This window comes from Myotis yumanensis, unplaced genomic scaffold, assembly GCF_028538775.1.
Source record: "Myotis yumanensis isolate MYYU_CA2020_CCGP unplaced genomic scaffold, mMyoYum1.0.hap1 SCAF_9, whole genome shotgun sequence".
In the NCBI taxonomy this organism is placed as follows: Eukaryota; Metazoa; Chordata; class Mammalia; order Chiroptera; family Vespertilionidae; genus Myotis; species Myotis yumanensis.
Window position 1 is genome coordinate 70,339,893 of NW_027223760.1, and position 19,022 is coordinate 70,358,914.

The 19,022-nt window shown below is 38.5% G+C and overlaps 1 protein-coding gene across 2 annotated transcripts in view; it reads right to left on the minus strand.

Moving 5' to 3' along the window:
* RELN (reelin) overlaps positions 1–19,022 on the minus strand; it is a 423,783-nt gene that overhangs the window by 187,776 nt on the left and 216,985 nt on the right. For both annotated transcript variants that reach the window (XM_070424598.1, XM_070424599.1), the window contains exons 9-10: positions 9,971–10,067; positions 7,304–7,544 (exon numbers count right to left, since the gene is read on the minus strand). In XM_070424598.1, coding sequence (XP_070280699.1) covers positions 7,304–7,544; positions 9,971–10,067 — 338 coding nt within the window. The remainder of the gene's footprint in view (positions 1–7,303; positions 7,545–9,970; positions 10,068–19,022) is intronic.

The following is a 19,022-nucleotide window of genomic DNA, read 5'->3' on the forward strand; positions in this document are numbered from 1 at the left end:
GGGACTTATTTGAATAGTTATTTTCAATGGAATTTATCAAAATTATTTGTTTCTGTGCTTACTGCCACTCTCATCATAGTGATTTGGCTCAATTCCATGTTTCACTAATGCTATTCCACATTAATTACTGTACAAATAGGCTGCATTGAGGGGAATTGTGAAAAGCACACTACGTACATTTAACCCTTCATCCCCAAAGTACTCTTATTAGCTTAACAAATTATATTCTGGCTCATTCTACAACATCATGTACCCAGCTCTTGGGGGAAACATGACAATAACAGCAATGCAATCCAAAGTGAAGAACATCCCAAGCAAAGGGAATTTAGGTAGACAGCATGCAATTAACCAAGCTGGAATCTGGCCAGAAAATCATAGTTAACATTCCGATTCTTAATGGAAAAAGACATGGGAACATGAACGAGCTACAAGTCTTACTGAGCTCGGGTTTATCCTCATTAGAAAGCCAGGACTCCAGTCCCTCAAGTTACAGACCAGTTTCCAGTACAATGATTTGCAAATCACATTTTTGGAAAGCATATCTGATTTCCTCCTGTTTGTCCTTACATTCTAAAAAAGAAAATCATTAAATGAATTGTTGAGACCATTTTCTGGGGTGCTCAATTTCTGCGCATTATAGTAGGCAGGTATTGCTCTGCCAGGGGTTTATATTCCCAAAAAGCACGTTTAAAAAATGAATTCTGCTTTGAGTGTGATCATTCCTTTCACTGTTTGTCTTAGATTTTTTTTCATTAGCCTCACCTTGCATTAAGACTTAAGATTTTCAGGCAAGTTAATTTACATATTTTCATAATTTGGATGTAATGATTTTTATTCTCCATTAATGTTTCAACAATTTGTGACAATAGTATTAGACAGGTGGCAGCAGATACCCAGAATGAAAGCTTCAATTCTTATATAGGACTGGAGATTTGCCTAGTGTCCCCTGGGACAATGAATTTGGCAAATGCATAATGTATAAGAGCTATAAGAAAACTAATAAACTCTCCTGTTCTGACTTAATGCTTCCCCTAATGAACTGTTGATTTACCTAATAGCTCCTGTCTTCATCAGGACCTTTGATGTTTGTTAAACTAGGAAATTTGTCATTATTGGATATTTATCAATAATTAATGGAGGAGAGAGGAAGCAATCTATTTAACTGAAAGTAGTAGTAGAGAGAAGGTTAAGATATGACCTGTCTAAATTCTGTATGCTTAGTTACTCCAAGTCCTTGGCATAAATGTGCAAAATTTAATAAATTACTTTTTAAGGGAACTTCTTTTGAATACTTGCGGTCAAATCATAGCCTATTATAAAGGACAAACCTTTATAGCAGACTCTGACAGTCAGCACTGATTTACCTCTCAATACAAGTTCCCATAAATGTGTAGAAGAAGTAATCTGGAATCCCTTGCTAATAACACTATGAAGTAGGATAATAAACAGAAGAAGATTAGCAGGTGCAGGCACAGCCATCAGAGTGGAAAGATTCCTTAAAATAAAAAATACAAATAACAGCACCTATCTCATAGCGATCTGCATTTAATCTGTGGGTCAATTCCAGAGTTGACAGAAGCCAGTGATTTATGCCTTTGCAAGCTGAGAGTATCCAGGGTAGCTGAGCAGATATCAACATTTATTAATGGTGAGTGAGCAAAGCACCCCCCTCTCCCTAACAGACACACACATACAGATATCAAGGAGCCATAGATCATTCATGCTTGCAAAATACAGATCTTGACTACAACTAAAGATGAGAGTGAACAAATATACAAAAAAATGAAGCAGCTGCTTGACCAATATCCACCTCCATGGCATAGTGATCCATTTGGAAACGCTGCTTCATGGGGAGTTGGATGGATTGAAGTATGAAGAAAATACCCCACAAACTGAAACCTGCTCACAGCTCTTTCCTTGCCATTTGTCCCTGGGTTCCTTCTGAGTACCTCACTGATTTTTGCAGCTCTTCTCTTTGATGTGAGTCATGGAAAGTAGGCAGCTGCAGCAGTTCCAAGCTAAACCTTCAAAAACTTACATTTAGTGGGTTTTTTTAAACTTAAATTTAAGGATAGTCTCAGATTGCAGGGTGTGTCTGAGGAGTTGGAAAGAGATGATTTGATGGACTTGTCCAGATGTTTCCAGAGTGACTAAGGAAAAGTAAGCACTAAACATTTAGGGTCTTTACAGATACTCAATGCTCATCTGCTATGGACAGAAAACTTGGATGATAGGGTCTTTCTCATAGTGTTGGAACCTGCAAGCACTCATGAAATGCCATCATTACTACATTTATACTGTTTCATTATTATTATCATTTACCGCCATGATTAATATTATCATTTATTATCATCCACTATCCATACTACTGTAAGTATCTTCCCTGGATATGAGAATCCTACCCAAGATGAAACACTGATTCTTGATACTATATGATTAAATGGAAGGTCCCCCCCCCCCCCCCCCGAATATCACTTCATTTCCTTTTGTCATCCTCTGATGACAAAACCAAGACCACCATCACTGAGTTGGAGCACCAGAAGTTGCCCTGAGAGTCATCATTTTCCCACTTCATCTTTTTTCCTAGGACACCGAATTGGAACACCTTTCTTCACTAAATTCTTTTTTTCCTTTTTCTTTTTATTGACATAAATAATTTTTAATTTTTAAATTACAATTGGCATACAATATTAGTTTCAGGAGTACACCCCAGTGATAAGATTACTCTACCCAGCAAAGCTATCATTTAGAATTGAAGGACATATAAAGGGTTTCCCAGGCAAGAAAAGGCTAAAGGAGTTCATCACTACAAACCAGTATTACGTGAAATGCTAAAGGGACTTCTAGAAGAAGAAGAAGAAGGAGGAGGAGGAGGAGGAAGAGGATGTGGAGGAGGAGGAGGAAATATATGAACAATAAAATGGCAATAAATACATACCTATCAACAATTGACTCTTAAAAAACAAAACAAACAAGTAGAACAGAAACAGACTCACAAATAGAACATTTTGATGGTTGCTAGATGGGAGGGGTTTTCGGGGGATGGGTGAAAAAAGTGAAGGGATTAAATATATATTCAGTCCTGGCTGAGTAGCTCAGTTAGTTAGAGTGTTGTCCCAATATGCCAAGGTTATAGGTTTAATCCCGGGCCAGGGCACATACAAGAAGCAACCAATGAATGCATAAATAAATGGAACAACAAATCGATGTTTCTCTCTTTCTCTCTCACCCTCCCTCTCTCACTCTCCAAAACCAATCAATAATTTTTTTTTTTAAAAAGTAAAAATTGGTAGTTATAGAATAGTCACAGGAATGTAAAGTACAGAATGGCAGCTATGGTAGCAGTAGCTATTCTCATGACTACAAATGAATTGGCAGAAATCATATACAAAAGTTAAAAAAGAAATATTCTGTAAAAGAAGGCGAAATCATCACAACCAATAATTAAGACATGGGACTCAATATTGAGAGAGTTGCAGGCTCCTTGCCTTGCTAAGCCCACGATCTGCTTACTCTGGTTGCTAATGAGGGCGGTGCTCGGGGAGTTTTATGACTTGCAGCACTGTATTTATTGGCAGTTAGAGCACCACCTACTTGGTCATGAACAAAGGGCTGCCTAGGGATTTGTGGGAAATAAAATATCATGATGGTAATTAGAAGCATAAGAATATTATGTGCCTTTTCTTCCACATGGGCAAGTTCTCTGAGAAAACATTGGAAGATGAGTCAGGCAAGGCCATGAACTTGTAAGGAGAATGGAGGAGAAACACAGATGGCTGTACAGGAAAAACATATCAATTCTGTAACCTCTTACAGTCCTTCCAAATAAAAAAGCACAACAAATCTAAGGCCAGGTTCAGTGTAAGAAACTGGTCCTGTTATACATCTATTTCATATTAATTACTAAAGAGCCAACAGATGGTAATAGCTTTCTACCAACCCAGGGCAGATTTAAAGTGGTGACCTATAATTGCAATTCCCCAGATCACATAAAATCCTAAGTTAATTACTCTATTTGGTCTTATATCATTTTGCCCTACTTGAGATAAACAAGGACAGGCTCATATGAAATGGGTTAAATATTCCCCAAAAACTGAATAAAGAAGAATTCTAAAGGAGGCAAGGAGAAATATGTATGATGAATGCCAGTGACTCATTTGTTTCTTTCTTATTTGACCTGACTCTCTCAAACATTATGTTCAAATTCATCAGCTGGACAGTTTACATACTTACTACTCTCTATTCTCTTATTTTATAAACAGTATCACTTGCTGTTAATAACAAAATGTACCATTAATAATTCAAATTATAACCATGACATTGAAACTTAAATCCACTGAAAATTACTTATTTTGATTGCCAAAGGTTACAAGTGTGGACAATACTTGTGTCCGATGTAATCAATTTAGTGCATTCATTTTGATATTACTTTAATGGCATATAAGGATGACTACTTTGTGAAGTCTTTATTTTTTCTATCGCGTTCCTTTCCCCCTCCTCATAACTGGTACTGTCAGCTCAATCCTTTGCCTTCTACTAATTTTCCTCTGTGTTTACTTCCTCGTGAAACTTATTTGTTCTTAAAGTTTTCAATGAAGAGGATGTATATTTATTAAGTCCTTTCTACATGCCAGGCACTATCCTAAAGGTTTTACATGTATTTTTTTATTTATTGATTAAGGTATTACATATGTGTCCTTATCTTCCCATTGCCCCCCCTCCTGCCCATGCCCTAACCCTCCTGGTGTCTGTGTTCATTGGTTATGCTTATATGCATGCATACAAGTCCTTTGGTTGATCTCTCCTCTTTACCCCTACCCTCCCCTACCTTCCCTCTGAGGTTTGAGTATTTTTAAATTTAATTATCATGACATGAAGTGCATCCTATTTTTAGTCCTGTTATAGGTGAGAACAGTGAAGAACTGTGAGGTTAACTAACTTGTCCAAGACCGCATGGCTAATAAATGGTGAGGCCAAGATATGATCCCACACAGTTAAGCCAATTTCCTTAACACTGTGCTATATCCAGTCCCACTCACAATATTTTCAGCTAACTTCAAGTCATCACTTAATGTGAAATTCATTTTCTTTCCCTATAAACTAGATCTTGTTATTTTTTTCCAGCTTCTCATCCAAGTCAATTAACACCTAATAATCTAGCATGTGCCACACACCAGGGATTGAAAAATGGTTGGAATAGTCACCGAGCTTAAGAAACTAACATTCTAAACAGGGAGAAACATAAATGAAAATAAAGCAATGTTGTAAATGCTCCCATAGAGGTATATGTCCAGTGTAACAAAATGTTGAAATGGAATTAATTTTGCATTGGTTTTGGTTGAGGCTCCAAGAAAACAGGTGGCAACTCCTCCACATTCCAAAGTGAGCTGATGGACTGAACATAAGGACCTGACAAAAGAGGTGGTAAATGGGCTCACTTATCACTCACATTGAAGGTACCCAAGCTTGCAGATGATGTGAGTAGGAAGCTGGACAACAGAGAGACGATTTCTCTAGAGAGGGTTGTCAGTGAGCTGTGAGTCCCATCCATGCCCATGTCAGGGAGGAGGGTACCCTCTCCTCTTCTCAAACCTGGTGTACAGGATTTTAGGGGTACCACCTAGAGGGCCTGCTGTGTGGTCTCGGACTAGTGCCAGGCAGAAGAAGGCTGCACATATAAGTAACTACTCTCCTCCCACTGACGGGTCCAAGGTGACTGCTTACCACAGACTAGGCTTGGGCCTGTGCACACAAGAGACGACCTATTTTGTCTAAGGTCCTGCCCCTGAACTACTTTGTAGAGGAGCAAGAAGCCCTCAGCAGAAAGAGGTTGCAGTCATTAGCCAGAGGTCCCAGAGAGATGCATGGGGGGCATCCCCAGCTTTGGAGAGGAGTGGGGTAGGTTCAAGAGAGAACCAGCTTTGATCATTTATCAGGATGAGGGATTAATACTTTTCGCTTACAACAATAGCTGCATCTTTTCTTTTCTCCTTCCATCAGGCCCAGCCCTGGAGGGCTCAGAGGCTGAAACTTGTGGTGGGTGGTAAGGAAAGAGAAGGACATGACCACTGCCTCCATCTCCACCCACTGCAATAGACCTAGGCTAGAGGAGGGAGGAACTATGGATGAAACTTGAGGTTTGGATTCCTACAGTAAACTGGTCCTATTTGTTTTTAAACCAATACTGTAGGAGACTAAGGTGATTGGATGATGTGTGTTGGTCTATCAGCTGTCTTAGGACCTGCTTTAGTTTTCATGCAAAGAAGGCAGAGATGAATTTGAATGGTCACTTGGGAAAAAGAATAGATCTGTTTTCTATAGCCTGGCCCCACCCCAAGTCTTCTTTGTTCAGCCTAATGGTTATACCAACACAGAGAGGAGGGAAACATCAACTATACAAAACTTCACATGGACAGACATTTGAGCTGGGCCCTTGTGGATGCTGTGCAATTTCCAGGCGGAGAAAAGAGAAAAGTGACAACCACCTGGAGGGAAGAAACATACCTGCCTTTTTGTGTTTTTACTCTCTAGGTTCAGTCCAGTACATGGCACAGTGGTCTCAAAAACACTTGTTAAATGCCCGGTGGCGTGGCTCTGTGGTTGAGTGCCAACCTATGAACCAGGAGGTCAAGGTTCAATTCCTGGTCAGGGCACATGCCCAGGTTGCAGGCTCAATCACCAGTGTGGAGTGTGTAGGAGGCAGCTGATCAATGATTCTCTATTATCATTGATGTTTCTATCTCTCTCTCCCTCTTTCTTCCTCTCTGAAATCAATAAAAATATATTTAAAAGAAACCTTATTAAATAGATGGACAAATGTTTTTGTAACAAAGATTTTCTACCCTTAGAAGAGGAGGTAACATAAAAACAACATTGCCTAGCCCTTTACTACAGCGGTTCTCAACCTGTGGGTCGTGACCCCTTTGGGGGTCGAACGACCCTTTCACAGGGGTTGCCTAAGACCATCGGAAAACACATATATAATCACATATTGTTTTTGTGATTAATCACTATGCTTTAATTATGTTCAATTTGTAACAATGAAAATACATCCTGCCTATCAGATATTTACATGACGATTCATAACAGTAGCAAAATTACAGTTATGAAGTAGCAACGAAAATAATTTTATGGTTGGGGGTCACCACAACATGAGGAACTGTATTAATGGGTCGCGGCATTAGGAAGGTTGAGAACCACTGCTTTACTAGAAGGTTTGGTAAGAACCGTTATCTTTGTGCAAATTGGCTTATTGAGCTTTAGGTTTTGGAGAAGAGCAGAAGGAACAAAAGGGCGATCAAACCTTAACGGTAGCTCCTGGGAAGAAAAGCCAGTTGCCCGTGTCTACGGGGTCGAGACTATCTTCTAAAACGACTTGTCTGTGAGCTGAGTTGATGACCAGGATGTTATCCAAGGCCCAGCAGGCTTCATACACTTCACCCACACGAAGGTTTTCCTGCTTCCACTGAAACTGGACGTTCTCCCCTTTGGCGTGTTCCGGAAGGTAGAGGATGTGGATGATTGTGCTGACATTGGAAGGGGCCCTGGAACATGTGGTGAGATGGGAATTAGTGCCACAGTTAAAGCACTTAAATAACTTTGTTTCTTAATTAAGACTGTACTTTCATTATCTTAAAAATACTATATTCAGTACAGATTAAATACTCATCATCCCATAGCCCTTAAATCTTTTAGTGTATGCTGAATATTAAGGAGTTATTAGTAAGTGATGACAGTTTAAATATTCAATGTCTTCAAGAAGTTTACTTTTAACACAGGACAGGCACTAAGCTAGTAAAGGAGTCACTGAAGAGACAATAGCACACACTTTCATGGCGCCTCTAGAAAATCACAGTGTATCCAGCACAGTTTATTTGATACTAAGAAGAATAAAGGAGAAAAACTATAACTTAATTTTGATTCTTACTTTGAAATTTTGCATGTATTAGACACATGCTATATTTTATAATCAGTCTTTACATACTAGATATTTTATTTCTACTAATCTGATACCTTTTTGTTTTATTTACATGAAATGTGAGATTTGCCATAAGAATTAAATGCCCTATAATTCTTTAAAATTTCATGCAGATTGATCTTTAAAAACTTGATATAAGTTAAAATTATTTTTATATTACATGTATTACAATCTAGGCCCTTCTGCTATATAGTGAAGTATTTTTATTCAACATTTTATTCTACCAATGTAGAAATCTGCTACAGCAAAGATGATTGCTTTAGCAAAAATTAAGTGTTACTAAATGCAAACTATTAGTGCTTTGGACTTCCTATAAATCAGTTTTAAAAGGACTATGGAAAAGACATATTTTTCACTCACCAAAGCAGCACATACATGTCTGCAAAATTGTCAGTATAGGTTATAGATGGTGTACTTTACCTTTAGGGGTAATCAATTCCCCTTTCTTTTAAAATATTTCATGATGACTATGTTTTTGGCTTCATAAAGAATTTAAAATGATGAAAATAATATATTTAGATTTAAGAAGTGATTGAAAATATGTTCATTCTGGTCACCAAATGGGAAGGAAAATCTGCACTAATGTATATAACAGTTTGATGCATGACCTTAAATTGAAAATCTCATTTAGTCAAAAGCCAAATGGAATCAGTTGACTGTGATCTTTATGTGTTGTAATTAAATGTGTATGTGCGTTCACTATCAAAGGTATGCCGTTGTTTTCCAGCAAGAAAAAACTGCTACAATTTACCTAAATTATGACATACGAATATTACATAGAGAAAAGATGGAGGTGTGGTTAAAATTTCTAATATTTATGCTGCCTTGATTAAAGACATTTATATAAATAAGTATTTCATGTGCATGATTTTCATAATAAGTACTAGAAGTTAGAAAGAATAACGAAATGTTCTGTTCAAAATTGGCATACATGCCAGAGCGTAGCTTAAACAGGTATCTCTAAATTATAGGTTACCCTGGCACAGAGGAGGATGGTCTATTAAAATCCATGAATTAGAATCATTTTTCTCAGTTTTTGGTTAGACTAACACTTAGAAATGTAACATTTTTAAAATTTTGAAATACTACTAATAACTTTGGATAGACTAGTTTAGTATTAAAGACTAAGAATCTAATATTTATTCCCCCACCCAAAACAAATCACTATTTTTCAACATGGAAATATGGTAAGGAAAATAGCATGTGAAAAAAGAAAACTACAAAACTTATAGAAAATGTTCTACTTGAGTTATTCTAATTTAAGAAGTAAACCAATCAGAATAACGACCTTATAAAATTTCCAGGTATCTTTTTCCTTTTAACAGGTTACCATACTTGAAATTAAACATCCATTATGAATTTTGTTTTATGATTTAACCTATGCAGGAGTAAACATAATTTGACTCTTGCTAATTTAACCAAATCTTTTCAACTTGAACTTCTTCCTCAAATACCCTACCTCATTTTCTTATAAAGGTTTTTAAATAAAGGAAATGCAATAAATGATTACAAGTTGCATCATAACTATGATCATATAATTTTAGAACTGGCCTTAGGAAAGCTAGAAGGAAAATGACAGAACTAGAGATTAGATGCAAAAGGTCGGGCAGCTGTTCACTCACTGTCATTACAGACAAAGGACCAGATTTAGGTGGTAATCTGATATATTCCTAGGCCTATAAACCAGGCCACAGTCAGGCCACCTGGAGAAATGGGTGATGTAATTTTATGGAGGATTCTGTGCTTTTACCAAGAAATAATTTGTTAGAGCTACTACTGACAGTGGGAAGTTCCAAGTGGAAAATGACCCTTTAACAATACTTCTTCCAATAGGGCAGATCATGATATGTGTGTCCATGCAATTCAGCATAATTAACAACCAGAGTACTTTTAACCATGAGGAATAAAGTCAGTGGTAGAATGAAGGCAAACAAGGAGGAAGAAATACACCTATGTCGGAATTTATGAAAATTACTTTCAATGACAACAAACCTAATTGTCTCGAGCTGAATCCAGTCCGCAGTATTATTCCTGGCATATGACACGATGATGTCGGGGTCTGAATAACTAAAGCGACAGGAACCTGAACCTGTAAATAGCAATAAGTTTCAAAGTTAAAAAACCTTGTAATGACACAGTATCCTTTCTGATAAATATTTTAGACACATTTTTAACCATTTAGATATTTAACCAATTGTTTCCTCATTCTTCTAACTTTGTTGGAATTTCCTGTGAACTGTTCTGTTGAATATTATTTGACAAATAATTTTAGGAAACAGAAAAAAGGCAAACAAGAGAAATTGTAGATTTATTTAGAGATACACAAACTTCTAAATTAAATTATAAAATAAGCACATATTTTCTATGCCAAAAATATCTCAATATTATAGAATGATTGATAATGCACCATGGTTCTTGCGAATTAATATCAATTAATAGTGATTGCATTAAATGTATGTAAGTCATTTCATTTTTTAAAAATGTTTTTATTGATTTCAAAAAGAGGAAGAGAGAGGGAGAGGGAGAGACAGAGACATCAATGATGAAAGAGAATCATTGATGGGCTGCCTCCCACACGCCCCACACTGGGGATCGAGCCCGTAACCCTGGCATGTGCCCTGACCAGGAATCAAACTATAGCCTCCTGGTTCAAAAGTCGACACTCAACCACTGAGCAACACCAACCTGACTAAGTTATTAAATTTAATGAGGAATGAAAACACCCTCTTCTGTGTGTGTGTGTGTGTGTGTGTGTGTGTGTTATTTAAATGATGAGACAGTATGTGAGAAACTAAAATATTGTAAAGAAAACTCAAGCACTAAGTGAATGAGAACTATGGAAGATATGGTTTATATTATTTTATTGTAGCCCAACATTAAAGATGTAAAAGAGGGACATTATATCTCATTGTGACTACTTGGTGATTATTTCCCATTATTATTTCCAATATTGGAAATATTTATACCAAAGGAAGTTTTAAAGCTCGGACAAAAATGTGTTTCTGCGTGTTCAATGAATTCATATAATAAAACATAGTATAACTGTAATTTCAAAGATCTTTGGATACACCAAACAGTCATGAAACATATGTCAGAAGTTTATTTTAGCAGGATTTTTAATACTGTATTAAAAACAAATGAACCAAAAAAAGAGAAATGGTGCCATTTATGTTTAACCGTTACCCATCTGCTGGAGGAGACTGGGTTTCAGCAAAAGGCATCTGTTGGGTTTTTACATTTCTAGCACGAGTTCCAAGCTTCCATCAGACTCATTTATTTTATTTCAGTGGTGTTTAGCACAACACCAGTTCGTTTGCAATCACAAAGCTGGCACTGTGCTAAAAGGCCAAACAGCAGTTTTCCTAGATTTATCCTCACAGCCAAAACATACGTGAAAAAGCAGGAAAGGAAAGGTATTCAAAGGAGAGTTACCCAGCAACCCTGAACTCAAACAGAAACCCACCTTATGTCATTCTGATCGCTGCTAAATTCTACCTTCCATAAGCAGCTGCCTAAAACAAATATCACACTGTGGGATTGGAAATGGAAACCGCCAGGCCTATGCGGGACAAACGTCAACACAAACAAGAATAAGGTCTGGCAGACAATCTGTTTATTTCAAAAGAAAACTCAAATTAGCCTAAAGAATTTAAATGGTATATGTGTGCTTCCTTTATGCTGTACACACGGTAAGTACCTAAAAGCAAACGTATAAAGTGAATCCCTGTAAAAGGAAAGGATAAGACAGATGATAACCATAATCTTCCTTACAGAACTCAATTCCTTGAAAACTGTTTATGAATTGAGAAGAGAAGCAAAGCTGATAAACCTCAAAATAAAAATGTGTCCAAAGATGACCTTGATTACAAGCATGACTCTCACCTGTCTATTTTCTTACACTACCATCTCCATGTTGTAAGATTAAGTTGATTATAAATCTATGAAGTAAAACAAAAAGGCACCCGGTAGGTGTCTCACTCTTCCTCAGCCACGTAGTCATAAATCTTCACATCTACACTGTTAACATCTTTTGCATCCATCTCCTCCTCACCACTGTCAATGACCCTCATTAGCTCTTGCCAGGACTGTGCAATAGTGATTAGCTGCTCTCCCTATCTCCAGCCTCACATGTCCTTGTCCAGCCATGCCTGCTGCCAGCACTCTTCCCACAAGTGAACTGAATCATGTTACCTCCATGCTTATAATCAACGCTTTAACAATTCTTCAGGATAAAGCTTTATCCCTCAGGACAAGCTGCACTTCCACCCCCACTGGGACCAAGGTGCACAGTTCCTGGAGGTCCAACGTGTACCCTAGAAAACAGAACTAGCCCAGGGTTACCTTAAAGGGGTCCCATGTGAAAAGATGGTCAAAAGGGCAAAGGGACTCCAACGCAGGGGTGCACACCTGGATGACCAGGACTGGGGTACAAGGTACAAGTGGCCAATCAGAGGACAGACACTGCCCATGTTTACTGGACTGAAGTGGGGAGATCCCCCGCTGGAAGCAGCACCTCCCCAAGAGAAACAGTCCGCTTTGGATATCCGCCTCTCGCTGAGGCTACTCCTACCAAACGACCATTCCAAATGACGCCAGTCCAATGAATGAATGATCCCCCACGCCCACTCTGAGTATAGCTGTTCTACATACACTAGGTCAGTGGTCGGCAAATTCATTAGTCAACAGAGCCAAATATCAACAGTACAACGATTGAAATTTCTTTTGAGAGCCAAATTTTTTAAACTTAAACTATATAGGTAGGTACATTGTTATTAACTTAATTAGGGTACTTCGAAGCTGGCCTTTGCTAAAAACGTCCTCAATCTGATTGAGGTATATTCGCTGAGGTCGACCCCTTCCAACTCTCCCATCCTCAACTCGTGCATGAATCGCCAGCCTCACCCGCACTGCCTGCGTATCCCGAGGCCCACCTGCGCTGTGACCGACCGACACCCCCCACTTCTTCTAACGCCACTTCTTCAAAATAGACTCGCCCAGGCCCAAAACCTACTTCTGCGCATGGGCCACGCAGTTTCAATCGCACTGTACGTGCATGCCCGCAGGTGGTATTTTGTGGAAGAGCCACACTCAAGGAGTCATAGAGCCGCATGTGGCTTGCGAGCCACGGTTTGCCGACCACTGCACTAGGTGAAGTTTCTCTTTATGCAAACCCTTCTGAACTGCAACCACACTGCCACATAGACTTTGATCTGCAGAATAGGACTGTCCTTGCCCAGATTGACAACGATTACTCGACTCTGTCTGGGATGAGGGGATGTCCATGTGCCCAGGTGATGAAGGCCAACCCCAACTCCCCGCTCCTAGATGCTGTGTGTAGAGCTCTCACATCCCTCAAAGCACTCTTGTTCAGTGGGCAGACAATAACCAGGCACCACCTGCAACAGCTACTTCTTTCTTTATCCTCTTAAGTCAAGAATCTGTAATTGCTGACACTGATATTTAAAACTAAAAAGGAAAGACAAACCCAAATGTCAAATGCAAAACACCCCCCCCCCCTTTTTTTGCAGATCTATTTTCTCTCCTTCAAAGCACGTCCTGCACTTTCAAATAGCAATTTTGCAAAGAGTTAAAGAATTGCTGAAGGAGAAAAGGTAATTTAGAATCATGGGCATACAAGCATGGTCGGAGAACAGTTGATGGGCTTAAGCTGGTTTAAAATTCAAACACTCTCTTTGGTACTTACAGGAATATGAGTTCCAGAGACCTAAAATTGTTTTAGTGCTTTTCTCTTCTCTCATCTAGATTGCCTACTTTGGTGATCTTACCTACTTTCAAGGCTTTAAATAACATGTATAACATATGATACCCGGGAGTTTATCTCCCATGAGATTTACACTTGTATATCCAACTGTTACTTGCCATCTCTAACGGAAATCTCAAAGTTACTAAGTCAAAATTACAAGTATTAGGAGATCCGAGACAGCGGCAGAGTGGGTGTTAAGTGACAGTCACCTCCTCCCAGGACAAAACTGGAATTACAACTAAATTATAGAACAATCATCCTGAATAACCAACTGAAGACTAGCTGAGGAGAAGTCTTCCAAGCAAAGATTTACAGAAGAAGCCACACAGAGGATGATAAGAAGAGCGGAGATGTGTAAAGGGCTGGCCCTGCTCCCACAGGCAGCAGCTGAGGTTCCGGAGGGATATCTCAGTTACAGCGGATCCCACTCAGAAGCATGGGGGTCTCAACCCCAAGCCGGGCTCCCCATCCCAGAGCACCAGAGCTGGGAGGAGGCACCCACATCACATGATACATAAAGTACGACATGACCTGCTGTCCCATACATTTTAGACCTTCCTTTTACTGCTCTTCCTCTTATTTACTCTGCTCCAGCCTCTTCGGACTTTCTCTTATCCGAACACTCCCTCCCAGGGCTTCTGTACTCCTTCTCTCTGCCTGAAACTACACTGATTATGTCAACTTCTTCCCACCCTGTTCCCCACAGACCTTCCCCTGACCCTGACCTTCTTCTCCCTCAGGCATCTGTGCAAATATCACCTCCTCAAAGAAGCCTTCTCTGAGCACTCAATCTAAAAAAGTCTATCTTCAATCATCCTCCATGTCATCACTCATTTTTATGTCACTCATAGCACTGACTAGTATTTAAATTTACCTTATTTACTCGTTTACTTGCTCATTATCCAACTCCTGTTAGGATGCAAGCTCCATCAGAGTAGGAACTGTATCCGTCTCATTCACTAATTGTGTCCCTAATACCCAGAAAAGTGTTTGGTACACAGCAGCAGCTCAATAAACTCTGGCTGTATTAGAAATAAATTTGCTGCAGTTTTTTTATATTTTAAATTCTCCATTTCTTTGTTTTTACTGAGTTATGTTTCTACTAAAAAGGGAACTGTGAGAGGAGATAGTACTTACGGACTTTTGATTTGTCTGAATGAGTCACAGTGACATCGATCTCCGACAGCCATGCTTTAGAATCTCTGGACTAGATGTATCTGTACCACACGTTAACTTTGGTACTGCTGTATAGTCAACAGGGCAATAATTCACCCAAGTTAATTAAAAAATGCCCCAAAATGACTTAGATGGTTACATAACCCAGCCTGCTTTCGGAATAAAAATATCAGAAACAAATTACACAAGTAATTCTGGTACATTTTTATCAGCCTGATAAAGTAATGTGAGGAATAATGATAGTCAGATGAATTATTCAATTTACTAGTAAAGTCTTATTAGAAGGGCCCAGCATAATTGAAAATAAGCAATTTGCAAAGTAATTCAAAGTAGTCATATTCCACACAGAATATCATCCCCAAGGCACAAGTTCTGACCTCTCCATCAGGAATCATTTCTACTGCATTAAAAGAAGTTTCTCAAATGTAATATCTTCTGGATCAGAAGACATTATCTTGTCTCTTTAAATTGACTTATTTCGTTTGTTTAAATATTTAATTAGATTAACACACTGCTCTTGGGGGGGAACCACTTTTATGCTTAGGAAGAAACCTAATAAAATTGTAACCTTATAGAAAAATCGTAACATTATGAATTAATGAAAAAAATATTTGATGGTAGGTACATCTTATAATGTATCATATATCCTAGATCTTACTTAATTTTTCTCATATGAGGGAAGGCTACATGGTAATAGATTCAAGGCTTGTTAGCATTACTGATAATTGTATTTAGTATTTTTACTTCACTTTTCAGAGTAAAATTTCCTCCAAGTAAGCTACGTTCCAGAGAGGACATATGTAAGGACTTAAGAGAATGAGCAATGGAGGCAGGCTGCCAGGTTGCGATCTGGGCTTTGACACCTCTCAGCTGTGTGACTGGGGCAAGTCACTTACTTTTTCTGTGCTCAATTTACACATTTGTAAAAAGTGAATACCAATAGCACTCTCTTTATAGAACTGCTGTGAAAATCAAGAAGTTAACACATGATAAATGCCTAGAAAACAGTTTTTAGCCCATGCTATTTAAGAGATTTCAGCTATGATTCAATATTTTTTGTCTCATTTCATAAATTCATTTACCCTAGACAAGGGAGCAAATTTCTGACCCTATTTATTCGTGGGCTAAATATAAAATTGAATTACTGCTTATCAAAGGACTTCCAGTACATTTTTCTCTATAGTTTCTTTTACCTTACGCCATTTCCTAACTCTTGAGTGGAAATTCTAGAAATTCAATAAGGAAATGAAAACTGAGGCCCGAATGAGTTATCTGTTTGTTTGTTAGCATCACTGGTAAATGTGTTAGTGGCGAAGAGAGGAGTCTACTTGGTAAGGAAAAGGAGGTGTTCTGAGAGGATGACAAGACATATTGGTGCAAGGACATACAATTGAAAAGGTTTGTATAATTGGTAGAGTGGGGCTGAAAATTTGATTTTGCAGTTCCTAGCATCCAAAAAAAGGAAAAGAAAATCTGGTCACTTAGAGTTTTAATAGCACCCATAAAGAAAAAAATCCCAGTAACTCAAGAGAACAATTATGGTTGCTAAGAAGAGGTCTATGTGCATGCCCAATTTACAAGTAAGGAAAGAAACTGTGGCAAAGAGAGGTTAAGAAATTTACTCAGGCCCTGGCTGATTTGGCTCAGTGGATAGAGTGTCGGCCTGTTGACTGAAGGGTCCTGGGTTTGATTCCAGTCAAGGGCACATGCCCGGGTTGCAGGCTCGATCCCCAATGGGGGTCAGCAGGAGGCAGCCAAACAATGATTATCTCTCATCATTGATGTTTCTATCTCTCTCTCCCTCTCCCTTCCTCTCTGAAATCAATAAAAATATATTTTTTAAAAAAGAAAAATTTACTCAAGGCCAAATGGGATTCAGAACTGGACAGATCAGACAGAACCCACTTAGCCAAGATTATGAGGTGAGGTCAACTGGCAGAGAAAGAACTGTATGGTTTGACTTCCAAATGAGTCATAAACACATTGAAAGATTCTGAATGTAAAAAAAATGCACGGCGTAAAATATATACATTGAAAAAAGCATAATTTTCCATTAGTGACTATTATTTACTGGGAATCAGAACACTGGCTCCAGTAGCATATTGTAATCTCCATGATGGCTCTATTTGACTACTGAGAGAGGCAAAAGCAACAGAGTATTCAATAAAGGGAAGGTGATAGGAGAGGTTGGTATTTGGAAGAGAAAGATGAAGGAACTTGCAGGAGGATATGAAAGAAGTTTGGAAATGACAATAAGTTTATCAAATGTAAACACATGGCCCTGGCTGTGTTGCTCAGTGGTTACAGTGCTGGCCCATGTACCAAAGGGTTGTGGTTTTGCTTCCTGGTCAAGGGCACATACCAGGGTTGCAGGTTCAATCCCTGGCCTGATTGGAGGGTATGTGGGAGGCAATCAATCAATATCACATCAAATGTTTCTCTCTCTCTCTTTTTCTCTCTCCCTCCCTCCTTTACATTCTCTCTAAAAATCAATGGAAAAAATATCCTCAGGTAAGGATTAACAAAATACTAAATAAAAAATAAAAAAGAGCCCTGTCCAAAGCATGTACTGTGTGTGCGTTCCTGCATTTCACAAGTGTCTTATATCACAGGTCCTGAAGCATAGAGTCCAGACTACATAGTTCATTTTCCAATTTGCTTAGCTTGGCACACTCAAGTGATACATACATTTTATTGCAGAACAACACTGAAAAGAGAATAAGAAGTTATAAATTTCTTCTCTATTACTTAAGGCTGAGTTGGCTCAATTAAAATATTCTTAAAAAGAAATGATCACATTACAACTGAATTAACATTGATGAAATGACTTTTACGTAATTGTTTGCTTACACTAGAAACACGCCGTTCATCTTTGGGCTATGATGGAGAGGAACCTGAATGGGACTCAACAAAAGTCAGAGGGAACCTGTAATTTCTGGGACTTGCTAACTGGAGTGCCTCTGGGCAGGGCTGGTTGGGAGACTCTGCAAGAGCCGTTGAAGTTTATAATGCCCAAATACACAAGCACATGAAAAGCACCAATTATGTGTCAATCAATGAAGCCCATAATAAGCACATTGTAAATCTGTTCATTGTGCAATAGCCCATTAACCATAATATACATGTATGGAGATTACAAATACCTGCTAGGCAAGACGTTTCTAAAATTCATGAATAAATGTCTTCCTTTTATCCCACCCCTCTTGGATAGTTGCTGTAAAAACAAACAACTTAAAGAATAGCTTGATTTGGTGTAAAATCAAGGCCATTTCAAAAATAGAAATATGAGTAATTTCTTCTATTAAGAATTCAAGACTTACTCCCTTCCTCAGAATAATAGCCAAACAGGTCCATAATCCTTTGAGGTCAGATAAACTTCAGGATTCAAATTATTTACTTAATTAAAGATTTCAGAAAGGTGATGAGGTACACATCCCATATATTATATAACAATATTTCTGCAATGAAGTACATAAAGATTCACATAAGTAGTAAATTAAAAATAAAGATTATGAATAGCCTTAAATAATTTACAGCCAGTTATTGCTGCCAAATGAATTCAGGGCACGTGTGGCTTTGCTATCATATAAGTGAAAAACAAACAAACAGGTTTGTTGTTTTTCTGAGTTTTTCTGCAGTATGAAATTGCAGATTAGGAATTCGTGAGCCGATATCTCCAGCAGCCCTCTCTATTTCTTTTTACTTTTGTAGTAGAAGGACAAATCTATGGTTTTAGTCTCTCAAGACCTGGGTAGTTTTATTTTTATTTGGTTATGCCCTTCTCCACCAAGCCCAGGACTTTTCAAAGTAAATCAGAACAGAAACAATAGAAGACGCAACTGTCCTCCTGGGGGTTCCGCAGTGGTTGCCGGTAGCAGCCTCTTTCCTTAAAGCCCTGCCTGAAAAACAAGCTGCCTTTTTAAATGTTCCACAAGGGCCCCGGGAGGAGGAGAGAGCTGAGTGTGCAGATTTATAGATGGAGAAAAGTACAATCTGAAATCATGCCTCTAGATTGCGGAGCTGTGCCCATAAATACTGAAGGCTCGAGGAGTGTCTGGACAGACCCCTGCTGAGGATTCTGGCAGCTCAAGGGCTGCTGCTGCC